Source organism: Talaromyces stipitatus, genomic scaffold (assembly GCF_000003125.1).
Source record: "Talaromyces stipitatus ATCC 10500 scf_1105507295555 genomic scaffold, whole genome shotgun sequence".
NCBI lineage: Eukaryota > Fungi > Ascomycota > Eurotiomycetes > Eurotiales > Trichocomaceae > Talaromyces > Talaromyces stipitatus.
In genome coordinates, this window is record NW_002990116.1 from 3,231,038 (window position 1) to 3,250,586 (window position 19,549).

Consider the following 19,549-nt stretch of genomic DNA (forward strand, 5'->3'; position numbering starts at 1 on the left):
AAGCAAAAACGAACAAGTCGAACTATTACATGAAACCAGTGCCATGTCCAATAGGCAGACAGAGCCATCAGACAGCTATGGAAATGCTCCAACTTCTCAAATAATGTCTCACGGAGACCGTGACTCAATTCTAATGGAGGAAAAAGTATCGAATTATGTGGTCATGGATACAAAGTACCTATTGTCCTCTGAACAGACCAAATGAGAAAGCATCGCTCGAAGCTAATTGATGGTCTCAGTGAATCTCAGTTACAACAAACGGCATACCTATACGAAACTCTGAGCAAAAAGGAAAATGACAATTCTCTGCCGGAAACATTCTCACAAATCGGTTTGCTGGCTGAGTTGGATGTGACTTACGCGAGTCACAAGGTCCTCGATAGTATGTCTAACACCAACATCTACCAAATATATTGTACTTGCTTTTATTAACCGTTTTTGTTTAGTGCTTACCGAAGGAGAAAAGGTCAGGGGATATCAACACCAGATTACTCCCAGAGATCCTTCTACTTCGACGGGTTTGACGCCACCCAGAGATTCGGCTTCTGGGATTGATCTAGAAAACTTGCAACGAGTGCAAAACACTCTACATGATACGGACAAAACTTGCTCTTCCTCATCTCAACATAAAGAGGAGCGGTACGACCGAATTCTTGAGGTGACCAAGGCAGAAAAGGTTCGAACGTGGCTTAGAAGCCCAGAATCGGGGCGATTCGTAATCATCGACATACTGCAAGAATTCTGTGTAACTTCCATGCTGTATTTGTTGATAAACCAGTCAATCATAAATACAGTCTTGGGGAATTACGAAATATTAGGCATGCCCTGATTCCAATGATATTTATTTGCGGCACCAAAATTGAGGATATAGACGGCGCACGCACGAGGATTCAACCAAATCATAGCCATTACAGTCTCTTCAGGATTGATGAATAAGAATATGTCCTTCCAAAGCTATGTAGGTGACGCATCAAATGACTCAAAATATGAGTCAACATATTCATCCAGAATATTAAATAACGCGTCTATTGCTGTAGATCATGTCGATATTTCTCTCTTTTTCTGTTCCATTTACTTTTCTTTACACCTAAATTCACGCAGGGTGAAGATTTATTTAGCGTTCTACAGCATTAGAGCGTACTCGCTATTCAGTCTATCAGTCGAACAATCTTGGGCATTTATCTAGACATCCGATCCTTTTAAAAATGCCATACCGAAGAGTGGAGAGAAGTCGCTGGAGAGGAGAGCAGGCAGAACCAGTAAATCAGTATGATCGACACTCCAATCTCTCGAATGGCCGCAGAAGACGGATGAAGTTGTGCGTCGCTTTCACCCAAGGGAGCAACCGGCACCGCGACAGAAGAGCCCGACTGAATTCTTCGAATTTATCGAAAAAGAAAGATGCATGGATCAGAAGCATGATGAATTGACTGCAACAGTGAGACCAAGAGAAGAGGCAGACGCCGTCTATGGTGAAATTATGGACGAAAATACAACCAGCAACGTGGAGGGATTATCATTCAAAACTTGAAAAAGACTAGAAAACATGCTAGGTCCACATCGAGACGGGTGTATCAGTATTCCTAGAGAGACATCAATTAGCAAATGATATGCTGATCATATTAGCAAACCCTAAGACAAAATGTGACCCAGATGAATCAGTATCTGCCAACCACACAGGGATCCGACAACTTCAAACCGTACGGACCTCCCATGCTCATACCCTAGTATCGGCAATGCCTGCTCAAGATCGAGAGACTGCGATTGACTCGTGGGAAATCTATGAAACATTCCAAAACTACGATAGTTCCCAATTTGACATGAAGGAACTTTGGAGGCACCGCACTCGAATTCCAGAGGAGGTCAAGGAGATTCTAGATGATGTTATGCTTCACAAGCACTTTGGAAAATAGATTCACTTGCTAAACACAAAAAGACTGATAATTGTCGATGGTAGAAAATGTTCTGAAAAGTATCTCGGGATGGCCTTGTGTTTGTTGATATTTCAGGTAGGCGAAGATATTCAATTCGTCAACCCCATGGGTCATCGAAGAAAAGTATCGAAGTGTAGCGCAGCTATGCGGAGTGTGGGCGAATTATATATTTCTTGATTTTGGGATCACCTTCACGAAGGATTTATTATTACCCTTTTCTGAGGCATGATTTATCTGGAAGAGGTCCGCTGGATGGTTCTAGGGCTTAGGGTTAGGGCTCCAACATGAATAATCATTCCTTTTCAAATCGGCTGTTTTGCTGCGGATTTTAATCAAATATTACATTTGTATTATGACTTAATAATCTACCACTTACTCTATAGATATATTTCGTATGCCACATAGACATAAGCTAGGTAAGTACTCATCAATTACCTAGGAGAGTTTCGAAAGGGTACGCTCCTGATTCGGCCCAGTTGTGAGCTGTCAACCTGCTTTCCATGCCAAAAAGGATCTCAAGATATTCGACATATGTTTATTAGTTTCTTGCGGAACTGTCCTGTTTATCATGAATTGCCGTGTTGTGCTATCAATATTGTAACAAACACCCCTCGTATCAGTCAATGCGGGGTAGAGAAGAACCACTGATAAGCAAGTCCTCAAAGACAACTGCTGTCAAAACCAGTCCCAACTTGTCTCGAAATCACGTTCTCACAAGTTCTTAGACCTAAGAATTGCGTTGGTAATATGGCGCCCTCCCAGGAAAACGACAATGCAGTCTCTGCGGGCGTGCAACAGGACGACTTGACTATTCCAGTAATTACTCTAGACGAAGGAAGTCTCCAAATCTGAAACTGAGATGTTAACATTGTCGCAAACAGCTGATAAATTTCTCAACCTTTCTAAACGGTGACTCAAAAACGAAACAAACCACTGCATCGGCAATCCTACATGCATTCCGAACCAGCGGATTCCTTTACCTCTCCAACGCCGGCATTTCGCCCAGCACCGTCCAAACCGTTTTCAGTAAATCCGCCAAATTCTTTAACCGTCCCGAAGAACAAAAGGAAGCTCTGACCTGGGAGACACCAGAGTCAAATCGTGGATACGTGAGGTTTGGCAGAGAGAAAGTGACGCAATCGGCCGACCCTGAGGAGATATTGCGTCTTCGGACATCTAATCCAGATTATAAGGAGACTATGGAGATTGGACGAGAAGGCGTTGAGGGTCTACCGAACAAATGGCCTGACTCATTTGATGAAGAGGGTAAAGAATTCACCCGTGTGATGCGAGAATTTCATGACACGTGCAAAAAACTTCATATGCAGGTTATGCGTGCTATTGCGCTAGGAATGGGTTATGAGGAGACGTTCTTTGATGAATATACCGATGCAGGCGATAATAATCTCCGATTATTGCATTACCCACCTGTTCTCAAGAGTGTGTTCGAGAACAATCCGGATGCTGTGAGAGCGGGGCCCCATTCAGATTATGGTTCCATCACGCTACTCTTTCAAGATGATATTGGCGGTCTTGAGGTAAAATCTCCGCAAAACACATGGGTGCGCGCGGTACCCATCAAGGATACCATCGTTGTGAATGCGGGCGATCTCTTGGCAAGATGGAGTAATGACACAATCAAGAGCACAAATCATCGTGTTGTCCAGCCTCCAGCTCCTTCTACCTCGGATGAGTCGAAGGACGAATCGGATCTATATCCCACACGATATAGCGTGGCATATTTTTGCAATCCCAACTTTGACAAGATTATCGAAGCGCTGCCGGGAACTTATGGAGATGTTAGTGAGAAAAAGTATCAGCCCATCAAAAGTGGTGACTATTTGACGATGAGATTGGCTGCTACATATTGAGCCATTTGTCATTAGATGTACGTATTGAAATATTCAAGATATTCGATCAATCCTGATCAGGGCCTTGGAGGAATTGTATTGGTAGTCATAGCCATCGAACTATCATCAGCTCCGCGCCAGCTAGGGCTGAATCTGATGGCCGAATATTGTCCACCGGGATTTGCTAACTGTCGGCTATTTGGTCTTGACTTCGAAGAAGTACGTAGTCCACAATCTAAAGAGGTTTAATTGGAGCTTATTAGCACTCTACGTTATTTTAGGAGAATGGAGAGAGAGAAAAAAGATCTTAGAATCTGAATGGATCACCTGCCAAAAGGGGTAAAGCAGCATCAGCTGAAATCTCCCTGCCGACATGCAAACTTTAACCCAACGTCAGCCATCTTGACTAGTCAGGTACAATGGCGTGACCATTTCCCCGCAAAAGCTCCCATTTGTTAAATGTCAAATAGTTAAATACAAAGTTTTGCGTGGCCTAAAATGAACCAAGTTGATAGTACGGAGTATATGAGGTTGGGAACAGATGTTCTATGGCCAGTGCGGATCCAAGATGGCGTCTCCTACTCTCTTATGCCTCCGAGACTCCAGGTAGATACCGATGTACGAAGAAAAGGATAATAAAGCAGTCATGGCCTGTCATACCGTGATCGATGTTTTGAATGTCTTAAAAGCAGGCAATTTCGATCTTCAACCATTTACCGGCGAAGGTCTGTCATTCGTTTATTTGCCGCTACCAACATGAAGTGGACGTATCTTTCCCTGGCACTAGCAACGGCTTCTGCTGTTGCCCTTCCATCGCCAAATATACCAGCTGAAGAGCCGAGCCCTCAGCTCCAACCAGAGGGCGGTGACGATGATGTTTGTTACCCTGACTGGGAGGACGATCTCCTGAATCTGTTACACGAATTGCCTGGAGTAGACGATTACTGTCGCCATTTGCTTATTATTCCTCCTGTTGTCATCACGAACACCGACTCGGCGATTCCCAATCCGAAAACTATCTGGCACACAAACACAGTGACAGATACAGAAACTTGGACTCGTACGGCTACGGACATTGTTTGGCAAACAGTTACTGGCTCTCCTTTGACTGCTACTCAATACGTTACTATTACTAATACCGAGTCATCACCCGCCACTGTCACGGATACGGAATTTGCTACGATTACAGGTTATGTCACTGCTGATGTTACGGAATCTGTTTTGTCACCAATACTCGGATGCTGACAAGTGATGTAACGCAAACTGGAACGGATTTCTTCACGAATGTTGCCTACAATACACAGTCGGTTTATGTCACTGAGGCCATAACGGAAAGATACACAAACACTATCACTTCCTACTCCACACTCGTTGTTACCGACTACATTACTCTAACGCTGCCAGCCTACGTGTCAAACTATATTACAGATGTGACCACTCAGACAATCACGAACTATCATACAGCTACTTTGACCTTGTCTTATACTGACACAACCACTGCGACGGAATCGAATATAGAGTCAATCACGCTAACCGTGCCCTGGACCGTGACTACATCTCAGACGACATTGCCTACCGTTGTCCAAACAGAGATCGATACCTTATCCAGCACTGTTCCAGTCACTCAAGTCATTGATACTACCTCGACAGCAACTACATTCATCACCAATACTTTCACTGCTACTACCACAGCCCCTACCATTTCGACCATGGTTCCTGTACGTCGGCATGCACTGGGCGAACCCAAGCCTGGCTCAGATTATCCTATTCCGGAAGAGTTGAAAGATTACTCTCGCCAGGAGCTCCGCAGTGCTTGCTTTGAGTTACATGTTCCAGCTGCCACGGAAACTGTATGGGTGACTCAAGCTCTGCCTCGTCCCACTGTATGCTATGAGTTTCCCGCTGTCATGCCTATTAGAATACTGACAATCAACTAGGTAACCAGCACCACCACCACTCATGTTCCGGCCGATGGTGTACAGACCGTTGTCGTCACCAAATACGTTACTGATTATGTGAGCCTAGCGCAAGACCCTGTGACAATTGCTGAAACAAATACTGTAGACCTGACAGTATCTTATACTGTTACTGCTGACATTATCAAAACTGCCGACTTGACTCTTACAAGCACAGAAACCGACGTGGCTACTATAACAGCGACGGAGGACCAGTGGGCGACGGTGACCGACTGGGCCACGTTCGATGCTACGGTTGATGCAACTTCATCTGTTACTGTGACAGTTGATGTCAGTGAGACTGCTTCAGTGACTGGTTGGGTCACCACCACAGCCATACCAACCGTGACAAGCGACGTGACAGTCACCCAGCCAGTTTCGGAAACAGTAGATGTCACAATCGATCAGACTGCCACTACCACAGTTGACATTACCAACACTCAGACTGTAGCGACCACTTCCACATCAGTGGTGACAACAACCATCGACGTTCTTGCGATCTCAACCTTCACTTCGACAAAATCTGTAACTGTGGTAGTCACTGCACCAGTCACAGTCCCAACGACCGTGTATACAACCGTTCCACTCACACAGACAGTTCAATCAGTGTCAACCATCGATGTGACTATTACCAAAACAGTTTCATCTACGACAACAACTGTTACGCCAAGCTCTGCTTCGACATGCGGTGTCAACCTCTTCCGAAACGGTGACTTCGCAACTGCCGGCTATAGCTCATGGACTGTCAATCCCACCGGTTCACCAAATGTTACAGTGGTAACTCCAGGATACCAGAATGGCCCGTCTCTTTCTATTGGGTTGCCAAATTCTTCATCATCAGTCAATCTAATTCAGACTGTCAATACTGTCCCTGGAAAGGTATATACCTTTTCAATGCTTTATAATGGGGTCATCCGCGGCTCTGGATCGACTATTGTGTGCAGCTTCAGTAACGCAGCTGCTACAAGTTTAACGATCCAACTTAATTCCGTGGCGGCCGACCAATGGTTCTCAATCAGTGAATGCGTAGGCCCTTCCTCGTCATCAGTCACGCTCACCTGCCGTTTCCACTCGACTAACATGGCCCAGATAGAGGTGGATAGCTTCAGCCTGAAATGTTGATTTGGAACCCACAATCTGTCAGTTGTTTCCTTCTCTGTCATTTAATTTATTTCTACTACTTCCTGTCGAGGGAGTCTGAAACAAACTGTTTTCCTTGTATATAATCATTCCACAACATTTTTCAGCTCATACTACCACATTACGTTATACTCGGCTGTATGCGCAAGACAAGGCATTATTTTTATCATTAGTGTGGTTGAAGTGCTGTCTCTATGCTCAGAAAGACTACCGTGCTCTTTATGAATGGACTGATTTCAATGGTAAGTATCATCTACATCTTACAGAGGCATGTGCTGTATATATCAGTGCAGGGCCTATCTCACATTATTCCAGGTTACAGCCGCTTCCCGAGGTCGTCCGTAGGACCATATGCTCGATACATATCCTAAATGAAGTAGCTAAGGTGATGTCCTAGCCATACCGAGCATTGCCCAGCACATCCTCATCATCAAACCACGTCGGCATAACTCCATAGTTGTACACAATGCTCTTGACCTTTGTATAACTCTCATAAGCTTCGCGTCCGTTCTCCTTACCCAAACCACTATCCTTGAAACCGCCCCATGGAGATGAAGGATCATTAAGATGATGCCCATTAACCCACACAATCCCCGCCTCAATCTTACCCGCAACACGATGGGCCTGCGTGAAATCCTGTGTCCAGATAGAAGCCCCCAGCGCATAATTGGTACCATTAGCAATATCCACAATCTCATCTTCCGACTTGCAGCGCAAAATAGCAATAACAGGGCCAAAGACCTCGTTACAAGCCAGGTACGATTCTGCGTTTGTTTCAATCAGTGTCGGTTCAAAGAAATACCCCTTGCCCGCATGTGTCGCCGGTTTTCCGCCGCAGAGAAGTTTACCGTTTTCTCCTTCTTGAGTTGTTGCTCGCGAAACGAATGCCGCGCATCTTTCGACGGCAGCTTTGTTGATGACTGCGCCGATTTGTGTTCGGGGGTCAGTTGGGTCGCCTAGACGTAATGCTTTTGTCCTCTTCCCCAACATTTCTACGAAGGAATCGTAGATATCTGTGTGAACGAGTAAGCGGCTACCAGTCACGCAGGTTTGCCCACTTGCAATGAAACTAGCGAATAACGCTGCTTTCACAGCATGTTCGACGTTCATTGATTCAAAGATGCAGACTGGTGCTTTACCACCTAATTCAGCCGTTATGGGGATCATATTCAAAGATGCAGACGACGCGATAGCCTGATATGTAGCCACACCTCCTGTAAGATCGATTTTGGATAAATTCGGTGCCTCGCATAGATATTTCCCTGTCTCTCGACCATAACCCGAGATGATTTGCAACGTTCCATCCGGTAACCCAGCTTCTTTGAACAGAGGTCCCAACTGCAGGATTGATATCGGCGCAAGTTCTGAAGGTTTCACAATAACCACGTTCCCAGCCGCAAGTGCTGCGCCTATCTTCTTGATGCTTATCAATAATGGATGATTCCAGGGCGTGATTTGAGCGACAACACCTAATGGTAGGCGGATCAAGGTGTTTACAACAGGGCCCTTGAACGGTGTTACAGCACCCTCTTGAACGCGTGCTAGACTGGCAAAATATTCCAGCCATTCGGGGATACGTGCTAATTGGGCACGCATTTCGCGAATTGGGCGACCAGTCTGTTGGACTTCGAGTTGAACGAACTCTGGGATGCGGGCACGTAACAACGTCGCTGCTTTGGATAAGACGGCGAATCGCTCAGAAGCTTCGGCCGTGGACCATGCACCTTGATTGAAATTCTTCCATGACTTTGTGACTATTTCTTGCACTTCATCGTGACTTGTAGCGTCGACAGTGCCTATGGTGGCTTCGGTTGCTGGATTGATTACTGGTAGAGTCGATGACGACGGGGGAGAGTACGCTCCGTCGATCCAGTTGGAGTAATGTGGAATTTCTTGATTGATCATTTTGTCCGTTTTCTTTTCCTACAACCCAGAAAATAGGTTTATGGTTGATGTTTCTTTCCTGATATATGTAGTAGTAGTTATATAAAGATTACTGATAGGTGAGGGGGTTACCCCACCGATAAGATAAGCGTAGTACAGATACAATCCTGACTGCGTACGACCAAGAAGATGGGCATTTCCAAACATTTTCATGGAGAAGGATTTCACGTGTAGAAGAGGAGACGGTGAATTGTGGGTTGAACGAATAAATGTTAGAAATATGCCTACTCACAAGCTCATTGCATTGCGCGCCTTGAACATCTGTTCCCCAAGTTCCTTTCCGATTGTGTCTTCGTTCAGACTCAAACGTAGGACGTGAGAGAATATCGAGACTGCCGCAAGAAATTCACCTGTCTCGTCCTCGGTAATGGGACGGCAGGGTTATCTGGCGCAGGGAACGGTGAGAGTTTCATGCACTTGTCTGGAAACGACAGTTTCACAATGCAACAACGGTGGAATGCATGTTTGGTCTTGTTGAATATCAAACTGATTTGCGAACATGACAAGGTCTGAGTGATGTTTTTTGTCAAACCTTGCCAGGCAGAAGGGTTATTCATCAATTGCGAGTACAAACGTCTCACAGTGGGATGAGCCGAGCCGCCTGATTTGTGACAAAAGGAGATCCCGATATCCTTCCTCTCCTTGATCTCAAGATCTCCCAAGATAGATGGGGCTATGTCATTCGTTGTGTGGTTCGAAGAAAGAACCCTGTCTATTAGGATTTCCTGGCCCCGAGATACCTACTTAGCTTTATCTTCTGAGAGGTCAACCACTTCCTCCAGGGGAAGGGCCATTGTCAACAACTCTTCTCAAGTGGGAGCTGTTTCACTGAGCAAGAACGGGGATCCGGATGAACATGTATCAGACATCGATCTTGTATGAGGACTACCCAACTAATCATCCCTTCTTTGTGTAATTTGTAGAATGTTGGACTTGGTAATCATGCCGGGTATGCAGACATTTGCGCAGGAAGTATGTCCATGGCGCAAATGCATGCTTCTTTGGAGAATGGAACTGTTCACTCATCGACCTCAATTGGTCCTGCTCCATGAGGCGGCAGAAAAAGAAAGGGCTCTCCGCGAAGAGACGGTCCTGAAAAGTATCGGATACTACTCATAGCAGAATATCTGAACAGATCCTTGAGACGACTCATTATGGACTGGACAATGGAGAGCAAAGAGAATTGAGCCACGATTGTCCAACAGACAAGCCACGAGTGGGGCGTGAACAATACGTTAGTGACGGTAATTAATACGCACTACGTAGGCCCCAAAGACATTTGCGCAATCCAGGCCAATGGAATACATTTTAGTTGTAATATACTGGTAAGATATCGGTAATTAGATACACACGTGCCGATTCCGTGATCTTCGGCTGCAAACGGCGGATCTGGCGGAACCAATTCAAAGCGCGCTTGTAACGTCCTAAAAACAGCTCCTTATTTTGACCAATCAGAGGCCGCTAAAACGTCACTCCTATGTACCACCGTTACGTGCCTTGTAAAGGAGTGCCCAAAGCATAAAAACTGTCAAACAGAGAAGTAGATTAACTTCATGGATTTTATTCCCGACTGGATCGGCCGTTTTGATCACAGATGATGAAAGAACCGTTTCTTTGCATTGCCTTTTGGTCGAGTCTTGCGGACTGGGTTGTGTACTCCGTAGCATTTTAGTAGTTCCTTTTTAGCATAGAATATTATTAGGAATTGCGTGGCTTCGATACCAAATACAATAGTTACCTTGTTCCATACCGTATTCGACAGTCACAGGTATCGTTTTTCTCACGCAGCTGCTCTCACCTCCAGCGTATCGTCTTGAAAACATTGTCTGTAATTACCGAATCGGTATCTCCGCGTTAGTCATCTTACTCCGCTTACGTTTCCTGCTTCCTTAGTCCGGTCTTCTTCAACTTCATGTCTCACCTTTTCTCTTGGTCAGGTATTCTCATCAGGAAAGGCGATGATGGCCTGCTAATACAGGCATCTTTCCTTCGCTTCAATTCTGTTTTCTACCTTTATATCGATATCACACTCACGATCGTTGCAAATATGGGCCTCGCTTGATCCCATTATCCTATCGCTTTCTTCCTTTCACCTCTGCCAAGTACAGTACATCTGATCAATTCCGCCGTGCCGCCGACGCATAAGCACATCGGGACAAGCGTATCAAAAAGTTCAAACGATAGACTTGGATGCAGTGAAACTCTTTGAGTCCTCTCGCCATGGCTATCCTATCTTTGAAAAGAGCGCTGGTCTCCGCCATTCTCCTCATCTCAACCTCCCACCGAGCCTCCGCACAGGATACGTTCTCATTCCTACCGAGCGCGGCAACCTCAAATTTCCCAGCATGCGGCCTCCAATGTCAGCTCCTCCTCGAGGCTCAATCAGCCTGTGTCCCGCCCCAGGCTAGAGTCAGCAATACCGATACCTACGTTTCTTGCTTTTGCCAGTCATCCCTGATCTCGGGTCTGCCGTATACCGCTTCCATGTGTCCCACCTGCACGTCTGCTTCAGATCAACAGCTGTTGATCAATTGGTATAAAAGTTATTGCGCTGGTGGATTCCGGTCCACTTTGACTAATACAGCGACTGCCACGACGTCGACTGTCTCCAGGACAACTAGTACCACCTCTACTACAAGTACTACCACCGCGCCTGCGCGCAAAGGGACCTCATCATCGTCGACCGGTGTTTCTAGTGACTCGAAGAGCTGGTTAGTTTGGACGTCCCTCTCATGTTGTAAAGGTAACACTGACCGGGTATAGGTTCTCCACTCACTGGCAATGGGTACTAATGTTGATCATCCTGGTGATCGGTTTCTCCGCACTTGCCGCCGGAGCCGTATGGCTGAAGAAACGTCTCGACGCCAAACAACCAGGTCTTTATCACGGTGACGACCGACGCGATGGTGGTGCCTCTGGAGGTGGCGGTGGTCCAGCAGCGGCATTTTTGCCAGGAAGCCTGCGCAATTTGTCCCGAAATAATCTTAACAGTAACCGTGCATCAACAACCAATAATAGTAGCACCAGCAATGTCGTTGCCGGTAGCTCGAGAATCCCCAAACAGCCAAGCATGTCGACAATGAGTTTTTCGAATCGCCGCTCCCTGAGCAATTCTATAAGCAATCAAAATACGAATAATGGCCATCAAATGTGGGGACCCAATCAAGCGCGCGATTTTGATAACGTCGCCCCTGTCGAAGAGCCCGTTTTCAGGAATTCAATGGCCTCAGCGGCAGCAGCAGCAGCATTCCGAAACGGAGGGGCCGGATCAACAACATCAGAAGGAGCAGAAGGGATAGGAATAGCGACTACAACAGCGAACAACTCACGAACCGATATATCGAGTGTCGGCACCGGAGACGGAAGAGCAACACCTAGAAATCTGAACAGATTGAGTATGCAGTCAGCATCAGCATCGAATTTACATCAACAACAACAAATGCTGCAGCAGCAACAGCCACTGTTACATCAACAACAATCGCAACGGGAGCTGCAGAGGCCGAAATCTGCAAGTCCCGTTAGTTCGATTCATGATTAGAAAATTTTTTTTTCCCTTCGATGTTCGTCTGTGTCTTTTTGGGGGGTGTTTTTGCATGCATGCATATATAATCAATTTTCTCTTCCGTCTGTGAGCATCAACCGTGTCATATCTTTCCTTTTTGTCGGTTACATATTGCACTTGGGTGTACGTACGGTGTTTATTATATTTTGGGTATCATGACCGTGTTGATATAGCTTTGCTCTCTCTCTTTTTTGTCACTGTCTCTCCCTGTCTGAGATACTCCTTGGCTGATCAAGGTTTAAAGTTTCTTTACGGTTATCTGTCTCCTTCGGAATGTTGGAGTTATTGTTCCGTTGTCTGATCTACACATTCCTTCTGGATTTTTGCTTGATTCGAATTGATATGCAAGGGATGGAATATTTGGATATGTATAGAAGGATGTAAGGGACAGCCTGTGTACGATTACTAGGTACATCTATCATCCAGACTGACTATAATTCGGCACCCTGACATTTCGGGTTACATTTCGCACATTTTACACTCTCTAAATACAAACGTACTAGTACATCACGACACACTAATACTAACGATCTTCACATCTTCCTCCGGTTTCTCCTTCTTAACCCTCACGTTCTCAATCCGATGCACAACATCCAATCCTTGAACCGCCCTGCCAAAAATCGTATGTTTCCCATCTAACCACGGCGTCTTCTCCGTCGTTATAAAGAACTGTGACCCGTTCGTGTTAGGTCCCGCATTCGCCATACTCAGTGTGTATGGTTTATCATGCTTGATGGTCGGTGAGATTTCATCTTTGAATTCTCCGCCCCAGATACTCTCGCCTCCCGTGCCGTCGCCCAAGGGGTCGCCGCCTTGGATCATGAATTTACGGATTACGCGGTGGAAGATTGTGTTGTCGTAGTATCCATGCCGGGCGTGCGTGACGAAGTTTTCGACAGCTAGAGGCGCGATTTGTGGGAATAAGCGGAGATGAATATCGCCCATTGTGGTGTGGAGGATTGCTGAAGTTCCGGATTCGGTCTTTTTGGTTTGTGATTCCTTCGACGTGATGTCCCCTTCACGCGGTTTTTCGTTTTGAATGTCGCGTGTGGATTTATTGATTTCGGTTTCGTTGGTGAACATGTAGAATCGGACTTTGCCGAATCCTGTAGATACGAGGATTGGATCGCGTTCTTCGGATTCTTGGAGCAGAGGATTGGAACTGGCGGCCATACTAACTGTAATAACTCCTTTCTTTTGTGGTTGTCCCTGGTATACGGCAAGATTGAGCGCTCGGAAGGGTTCGTCCTTGCCGAAAACGCGGGCAACGCGGTTGGTGAATGTGTTAATGCATTTAATGCCGTGAAGGGAGCCGTATAGTATAAAATAACCCGACTCATCAAAAATAACATTGATCTTGGACCGCGTCACGGGATTCTCAATCTCGCGCTCAACTGCTATTCGACGTCCGAACTCGACTTCCCCTAGTCGCTCCAGTGCCGTCCCGGCTTCTTGCATATCGGTGATTGTGGTCAATGACTCGTCATACGTCCTATACAACTTCCCAGACTGAAAATCAAACACCCGGACTTGTCGATCGGGAAATGAAAAAGTAGCGAATTGTTGGCCAGATGGCGAGATTGTAATCGACGAGGGTACCGATTTCTTCTTTCGAAATTCGAACAGATTCGTAGATGACTTTAGCTCAAAGACATTATCTGGTTTTGAAAAGTCGTCTGAAGGTCTCCAGTACTCAATCATCCCAGCTTCGTCAGCTGAGATAACGCAATCGTATATATTATTGAATGCCATTGCTACTACCGGCTTCCTGTGAATCGAGGTCAAAGTATGCAATGGCTCGCGATTCTCTCCTCGTCCGTCAAATATGGTTATTGACGGTGTTGCTTCGTCGGTAACAGCCAGCAGTGGCAGGGATGCACCACGTTTATGTACCCAGCAGACGCATCGGGGAGTGAACACCAGATCAAACATGGCTAGAAGATCTGCTCAAAGTCAGTATGAACGAGCTCGTTTACGGAAAATAAACAATTCCTCTTACCAAAAGTAATAATATCAAAGATCTTAACAGTCTTATCCGTCCCCGCCGTAGCAAAACTCCTACCATCCGCGCTGACAGTCGTGCTCGTAATCTCACCAGCATGCGCTCGGAACTCCTTGACAAACTCCACCCCAACAGCCATCTTCTTCCAGAACTTGACGACACCATCAATCGAGCTCGTAATGAGAAAGTCGGTCGACGGAGTGAAATTCACGAATGACAGTTGGTCGCGATGCATAAGTGACTTTGAATACCGTTGGGATGTAGGTAGCGCGTTGACGTAGACTTTCTCAAAGGCAAGTTTGCGCCTCTTCTTCTTTGGAGCAGCTGCGGACGGGAGCGCTGGACCAAAGTCATCGTCAGAGGAGGAGTCATCGCCTGTTCTAATGTCAGCTCGATAGCTTTGGGGAAATAGAGTACTGCGTCGCGAACTGACCATTCTCGGTTTGCGGTTCGTTTGCTACATCAGACAATCGTCTCTTATTGGATACGGACTCCGTGTGGTTTTTAGCTTCAGGCATTGTGCAAAAATCAATCCACAGCTCCGAATATACAAAAGTGGTAAAATTGAGCTTCTGCTGAGTCTAAGTAAAGCTTGCGGACAGTTTTCTCGCATAGAAGAATCGGACTAAATGACGGAGACGAACAAACGCACGGACCAAGTCTCCTAAGCCTAACTTTTTATCAAAACACCTCCCCGCTTTCTCTATCTGTCCAGCACATTCAAGTCAAGACAACAATAAAGGAGTTATCAGCAGCATTCCCGAAATTATGGCGGGCAACAATCCTACTCAAATTTTTGCTGATGATGTGGTGGAGGAAAAGGGAGAGAATGCTCGTCTCTCTGCTTTTGTTGGTGCTATTGCTGTGGGAGACTTGGTGAAGTCGACGCTGGGTCCGAAGGGAATGGACAAAATATTGCAATCTGCGTGCGTGCTCTATTCAAAACAGCACAAATGCCACACTACTAACATATTTTTGCTGTAGGTCGACTGGAGAAATTCTGGTCACCAACGACGGAGCTACCATCCTGAAATCAATCGCACTAGACAATGCCGCCGCCAAGGTACGAATATTCGATCTGGCCACTAGAAATAAGCATAGTTCTAATGAGGCTTGGTATAGGTCCTGGTCAATATTTCCAAAGTACAAGACGACGAAGTCGGCGATGGAACTACATCTGTCGCAGTGCTCGCAGCCGAGTTGCTCAGACAAGCCGAAATCCTCGTGGACAAAAAGATTCACCCACAGACCATCATAGACGGTTACCGGATAGCCAGCAAAGCCGCGCTCGCTGCCCTCGAAAAATCAGCTGTTGACCGCAGTAACGATCCCATTGCTTTCCGCAAAGATTTGCATGCCATCGCTCGCACGACGCTGAGTTCAAAGGTTCTTGCTCAGGACCGTGAGCACTTTGCTACCCTCGCTTGCGACGCCGTGCTTCGATTAAAGGGGTCTACTGATCTCAGTCATATCCAAATTATCAAGAAGGCTGGCGGAAAGCTCTCAGAGTCTTATTTGGATGAAGGTTTTATTCTTGATAAGAAGTTTGGTGTGAACCAGCCCAAGCGCTTGGAGAATGCAAAGATTTTGGTCGCGAATACCGCTATGGATACGGATAAGATTAAGATTTTTGGTGCACGAGTGAAGGTAACACTCCTAGGAAGCTGCGCGATGGGTTTCATGGCTAATATTTATACAGGTCGACAGCACCGGCAAACTTGCTGAATTAGAGAAGGCCGAGCGGGAAAAGATGCGCCAGAAGGTCGAGAAGATCAAGTCACATGGCATCAATTGCTTGTAAGACTACCTTGGTCCGTTTCGTAAAGTTTGAAGTGTACACTAACGTGTTACAGTGTCAACCGGCAACTTATCTATAACTGGCCAGAGCAGCTTTTCAGTGAAGCCGGAATTGCCAGCATTGAACACGCAGACTTTGATGGTACGCTTCTCCTACACATTTTCAGAGTTAGGGTAAAGTATTAATACAGGATAGGTGTCGAGCGACTAGCACTTGTCACCGGAGCAGAGATTGCTTCAACGTTCGACAACCCCGAACAGGTTCAGCTCGGTCATGCCGACTTAGTTGAGGAGGTCATCATCGGTGAAGATTCATTGCTCCGCTTTTCCGGAGTTGCCAAGGGCGAAGGTGTGTGTTACTCTCCAAATACTTAGGACTATCTGGCTAACCGTCTCCAGCTTGCACTATCGTTTTGCGAGGTTCGACTGAACAACTCCTTGATGAAGCCGAGCGTTCTCTCCACGATGCTCTTGCCGTTCTTTCTCAGACCGTCAAGGAGCCCAAGGTCACTCTCGGAGGTGGCTGTGCCGAGATGACTATGAGTTTGGCTGTTGAGCAAGCCGCTCAGAACACAACAGGAAAGAAACAACTCGGTATGTCCACTCACTTCCCCCTTCTCTATTATTACTCTGTACTAATCTATCCTAGCTGTTGACGCCTTTGCCCTCGCACTCCGCCAACTCCCCACAATCCTTGCCGACAACGCCGGTCTCGACAGCTCAGATCTCGTCGCCCGACTCCGACAAGCCATCAGCAAAGGCATGGCAAGCTCCGGCCTGGATCTTTTCGAGAATAAGATTAGCAACATGGCCGAACTCGGCGTTGTGGAGGCATACAAGCTCAAGAGAGCCGTTGTTAGCTCTGCTTCTGAAGCTGCGGAATTGTTATTGCGTGTGGATAACATTATTCGTGCTGCTCCTCGGAAGCGTGAGCGTATGTAAAATGGAGAAGTGAGGGGAATATTTTGATAGACCGATATTAGAGACGAGGTCAAGGAAAAAGTTGTATGAAATGAGATGATTGTTTATTGCATGAGATCTTTTGTACAATGCAGAAATGGTAGTAATATATACTAATTGCAGTTAAACACATGCCCTCAACTACATTTAAATAATACTTACGCACGGATGAATGTACTGCCCTCTCTACAGAAACGAGGAACCCGTGTCGTTAATTGCTTATGTACCTACTTCTAGCACCAGCCAGTCACAGCACACCAATGACCTCGGGAATTCCCGTTTTGAATTTCAATCATTATAGGCATTGATCATACCCCTATAATCAAGATCATTGCAACTCATGTCTTGTATTACCATGACCCTGCCCCTGATCAGCCGGCATCTCTGCTTGCGTCACAACACCCAGATGATACTGATAATGATGTTGATACGATGAAACAGCGCCCAATTCCTGCGCACCTCCATCAGGGGACTGGTAATATCCCTGAGATTCAGAATGCAATTCACTCGTCCTTCCCGTTGTCGATGACGGATCGTCACTAACGGGTGAGACTGGGGCTGCAAGTCCAGCTGGATTGTGTTGTTGATCGTGTACCTGCTGCTGTAATCGCTGCTCTTGCTGTTGCGAATCTAGCTCGGGCTTATGTTCGTGATATATTGGAGTCACTACTGGCGCATCTGCTTTGTCGTCCTCAGCATTGTTTGCCGGCGCGTATACAATATTTGTTCCCACTGCTGTCGTCTCTCGTCGACGGCGAGCACAACAATAAACGATCAAGGCAATTATACCTCCGATAATAGCGAGACCGCCCACTCCGGCACCAACGCCGATACCTATCTTTGCGCCTGTGCTGAGGCCAGAAGAGCTCTTTTGTGCGTTGCTGCTGATAGAGCTGCCAGAGCTGGAAGAGTCTCCACTATTGCCGGATGTGGGAGTATCGCTCGGAGAACTGATGGCAGTGGTGTTACCTGCTGAGCTCGTGGCGGCGGGCGCATATGTGATTGTGACGGTGGTGACTTGACCGTTAGAAATGGGTATCGTGTTTGTGAATATCGAGGCAGATGCCGTTGGGATTGCAATTGTCGATAAAGAGAAGTCTTGAAGACGCGAATCAGTCAGTTCGTACAAGCTTAACCGAAGCCTGGGAGACAACGGAGCCACAGACCTATTGATGTTGGAAAGAAAGTCGGTATAGAATAGGACGAGGTAATAATAGAACAAGCCGAATCCGGTACCCTGGTAATTGAAACGCCAAAGTCGCTGCAAAATGCTTGACTTTCTTGCCAAACAACTGTTGTATAGCAATAAAAGATTAGCCAACGTTATACACGTCTACCGGATATAGACGTACGATTATCATCAGAGGCGTCGCAACTGGTGCGCACACAGCAGGTGCTCACGGTGTGGAAAGTAGAGGATTTGCAAATACATGTATAGTCAGTGGAAGCGCAGGTCGTACTGGCTGCCCCTATTTCTGCGCATGGTTGCTAGTCATTTCGTAATATTATCAGTATACCGAGTATACGCTCGCTACTCTGATAAAGAAACGATTGAAGATTCCGAACGTTTCTTTCGACTCACTTACAGCACAGACTGGCAGGTAGCTCCATACTGACTGACCATCTACTGTTACAACCACCAGTAACAATGACAGCAATGCTTGGGAACGCATATGGCTTCAACCTCCTTTAATCCAATTTGACAGAATTGACGTATTAGTCGTGGACTCTTTGCTGTCGCTCTTGACCTTTGAGTTTCATCCGTGGCGATCACTACTAGGTCATTTTTCATAACTATGAGTCAAACAGTGTATGATGATGGAGAACAAGGAAGAAACATTTTATGAAGGAGTCTCGAAGAGCAAATTGATCCATTTCCCCACGCAAGCTACAGAGTCGCCATGCTTAAGGTGTGATAGGATGGTCAGGTCGTGCTAGTCAACAATCCTAGTCTCAAGCTTCAAGGACTTCGCGTAATGTTGCTGTTTTGGGCGCAGTCTTGTTGCCGTATCTGGTGTAGGGCAAGGCTCATTGTTAGCTCAATCAAATCGAATTCTTGAAGCATTCCCATTTGTTTGATATGATGGAGAACGAAAGATAAACAAGATGATGGGAGGTGAATGAAAGAGAAAGAAGCTGCGATAGCTCTTGTGTATCTGGACTGCCTTTCCTGCCTTGCTGCCTGAGAGAACTGGCACCATAACGGCACTCAATTCGTGCTTTGATTGGCTGTAAGCAATGCAGAGCTTGTGTACACAACACATTCTAATTGGCCAGCCACTTGCAGAATGACCTTCCCCTTTCTGGACTAACTTAGGGAACAAATGGTTCTTGCTTATTAAGCGACCGATTCTCCAAATTCCAAACTTCTTCCTTCATCACATGGCCATAACCAACAGAAGAAT

General features: G+C 46.2%; 7 protein-coding genes across 7 annotated transcripts; 4 read left to right on the top strand and 3 right to left on the bottom strand.

The window, feature by feature from the left end:
* Positions 1–2,617: 2,617 nt before the first annotated feature.
* On the top strand, positions 2,618–4,036 carry TSTA_122870 (oxidoreductase, 2OG-Fe(II) oxygenase family). The gene is made up of 2 exons (XM_002482505.1): positions 2,618–2,750; positions 2,816–4,036. The coding sequence occupies exons 1-2, from the start codon at positions 2,682–2,684 to the stop codon at positions 3,803–3,805; spliced, it is 1,059 nt and encodes a 352-aa protein (XP_002482550.1). The 5' UTR covers positions 2,618–2,681; the 3' UTR covers positions 3,806–4,036.
* A 504-nt stretch (positions 4,037–4,540) lies between these two features.
* On the top strand, positions 4,541–6,861 carry TSTA_122880 (protein MSB2, putative; the record flags this gene model as incomplete). Its single annotated transcript, XM_002482506.1, has 3 exons — positions 4,541–5,007; positions 5,034–5,667; positions 5,722–6,861. 3 exons carry the CDS (start codon positions 4,541–4,543, stop codon positions 6,859–6,861), a joined length of 2,241 nt encoding a protein of 746 aa, XP_002482551.1.
* Positions 6,862–7,185: 324 nt separating this feature from the next.
* On the bottom strand, positions 7,186–8,784 carry TSTA_122890 (aldehyde dehydrogenase family protein, putative; the record flags this gene model as incomplete). The annotated part of the gene is made up of 2 exons (XM_002482507.1): positions 7,186–7,246; positions 7,283–8,784. 2 exons carry the CDS (start codon positions 8,782–8,784, stop codon positions 7,186–7,188), a joined length of 1,563 nt encoding a protein of 520 aa, XP_002482552.1.
* Positions 8,785–11,043: 2,259 nt separating this feature from the next.
* Positions 11,044–13,113, top strand: TSTA_122900 (uncharacterized protein; the record flags this gene model as incomplete). Its single annotated transcript, XM_002482508.1, has 2 exons — positions 11,044–11,534; positions 11,587–13,113. 2 exons carry the CDS (start codon positions 11,044–11,046, stop codon positions 12,359–12,361), a joined length of 1,266 nt encoding a protein of 421 aa, XP_002482553.1. The 3' UTR covers positions 12,362–13,113.
* TSTA_122910 (peptidyl-prolyl cis-trans isomerase, putative) lies at positions 11,150–14,970 on the bottom strand. Its single transcript, XM_002482509.1, has 4 exons — positions 14,821–14,970; positions 14,385–14,762; positions 11,578–14,328; positions 11,150–11,515 (listed from the first exon to the last, which is right to left on the bottom strand). Exons 1-3 carry the CDS (start codon positions 14,903–14,905, stop codon positions 12,893–12,895), a joined length of 1,899 nt encoding a protein of 632 aa, XP_002482554.1. The 5' UTR covers positions 14,906–14,970; the 3' UTR covers positions 11,150–11,515; positions 11,578–12,892.
* A 130-nt stretch (positions 14,971–15,100) lies between these two features.
* TSTA_122920 (t-complex protein 1, beta subunit, putative) lies at positions 15,101–17,280 on the top strand. The gene is made up of 8 exons (XM_002482510.1): positions 15,101–15,313; positions 15,372–15,450; positions 15,510–16,034; positions 16,087–16,184; positions 16,241–16,326; positions 16,381–16,533; positions 16,584–16,778; positions 16,834–17,280. Exons 1-8 carry the CDS (start codon positions 15,156–15,158, stop codon positions 17,124–17,126), a joined length of 1,587 nt encoding a protein of 528 aa, XP_002482555.1. The 5' UTR covers positions 15,101–15,155; the 3' UTR covers positions 17,127–17,280.
* A 192-nt stretch (positions 17,281–17,472) lies between these two features.
* On the bottom strand, positions 17,473–18,755 carry TSTA_122930 (uncharacterized protein; the record flags this gene model as incomplete). Its single annotated transcript, XM_002482511.1, has 3 exons — positions 17,473–18,405; positions 18,497–18,519; positions 18,731–18,755. 3 exons carry the CDS (start codon positions 18,753–18,755, stop codon positions 17,473–17,475), a joined length of 981 nt encoding a protein of 326 aa, XP_002482556.1.
* Between the last annotated feature and the right edge of the window lie 794 nt (positions 18,756–19,549).

What these genes read in the sequence shown, in the direction of transcription:
- TSTA_122870 (XM_002482505.1), top strand. Translation starts at nt 2,682, where the DNA reads ATGGCGCCCTCCCAGGAAAACGACAATGCAGTCTCTGCGGGCGTGCAA. An exon ending in AGGACGACTTGACTATTCCA is followed by an intron (nt 2,751 to 2,815) that starts GTAATTACTCTA and finishes TGTCGCAAACAG; the next exon opens with CTGATAAATTTCTCAACCTT.
- TSTA_122910 (XM_002482509.1), bottom strand. Translation starts at nt 14,905, where the DNA reads ATGCCTGAAGCTAAAAACCACACGGAGTCCGTATCCAATAAGAGACGA. An exon ending in CGAACCGCAAACCGAGAATG is followed by an intron (nt 14,763 to 14,820) that starts GTCAGTTCGCGA and finishes ACATTAGAACAG; the next exon opens with GCGATGACTCCTCCTCTGAC. An exon ending in CTTTGATATTATTACTTTTG is followed by an intron (nt 14,329 to 14,384) that starts GTAAGAGGAATT and finishes GACTTTGAGCAG; the next exon opens with ATCTTCTAGCCATGTTTGAT.
- TSTA_122920 (XM_002482510.1), top strand. Translation starts at nt 15,156, where the DNA reads ATGGCGGGCAACAATCCTACTCAAATTTTTGCTGATGATGTGGTGGAG. An exon ending in TTTTTGGTGCACGAGTGAAG is followed by an intron (nt 16,035 to 16,086) that starts GTAACACTCCTA and finishes ATATTTATACAG; the next exon opens with GTCGACAGCACCGGCAAACT. An exon ending in CGGAGTTGCCAAGGGCGAAG is followed by an intron (nt 16,534 to 16,583) that starts GTGTGTGTTACT and finishes AACCGTCTCCAG; the next exon opens with CTTGCACTATCGTTTTGCGA.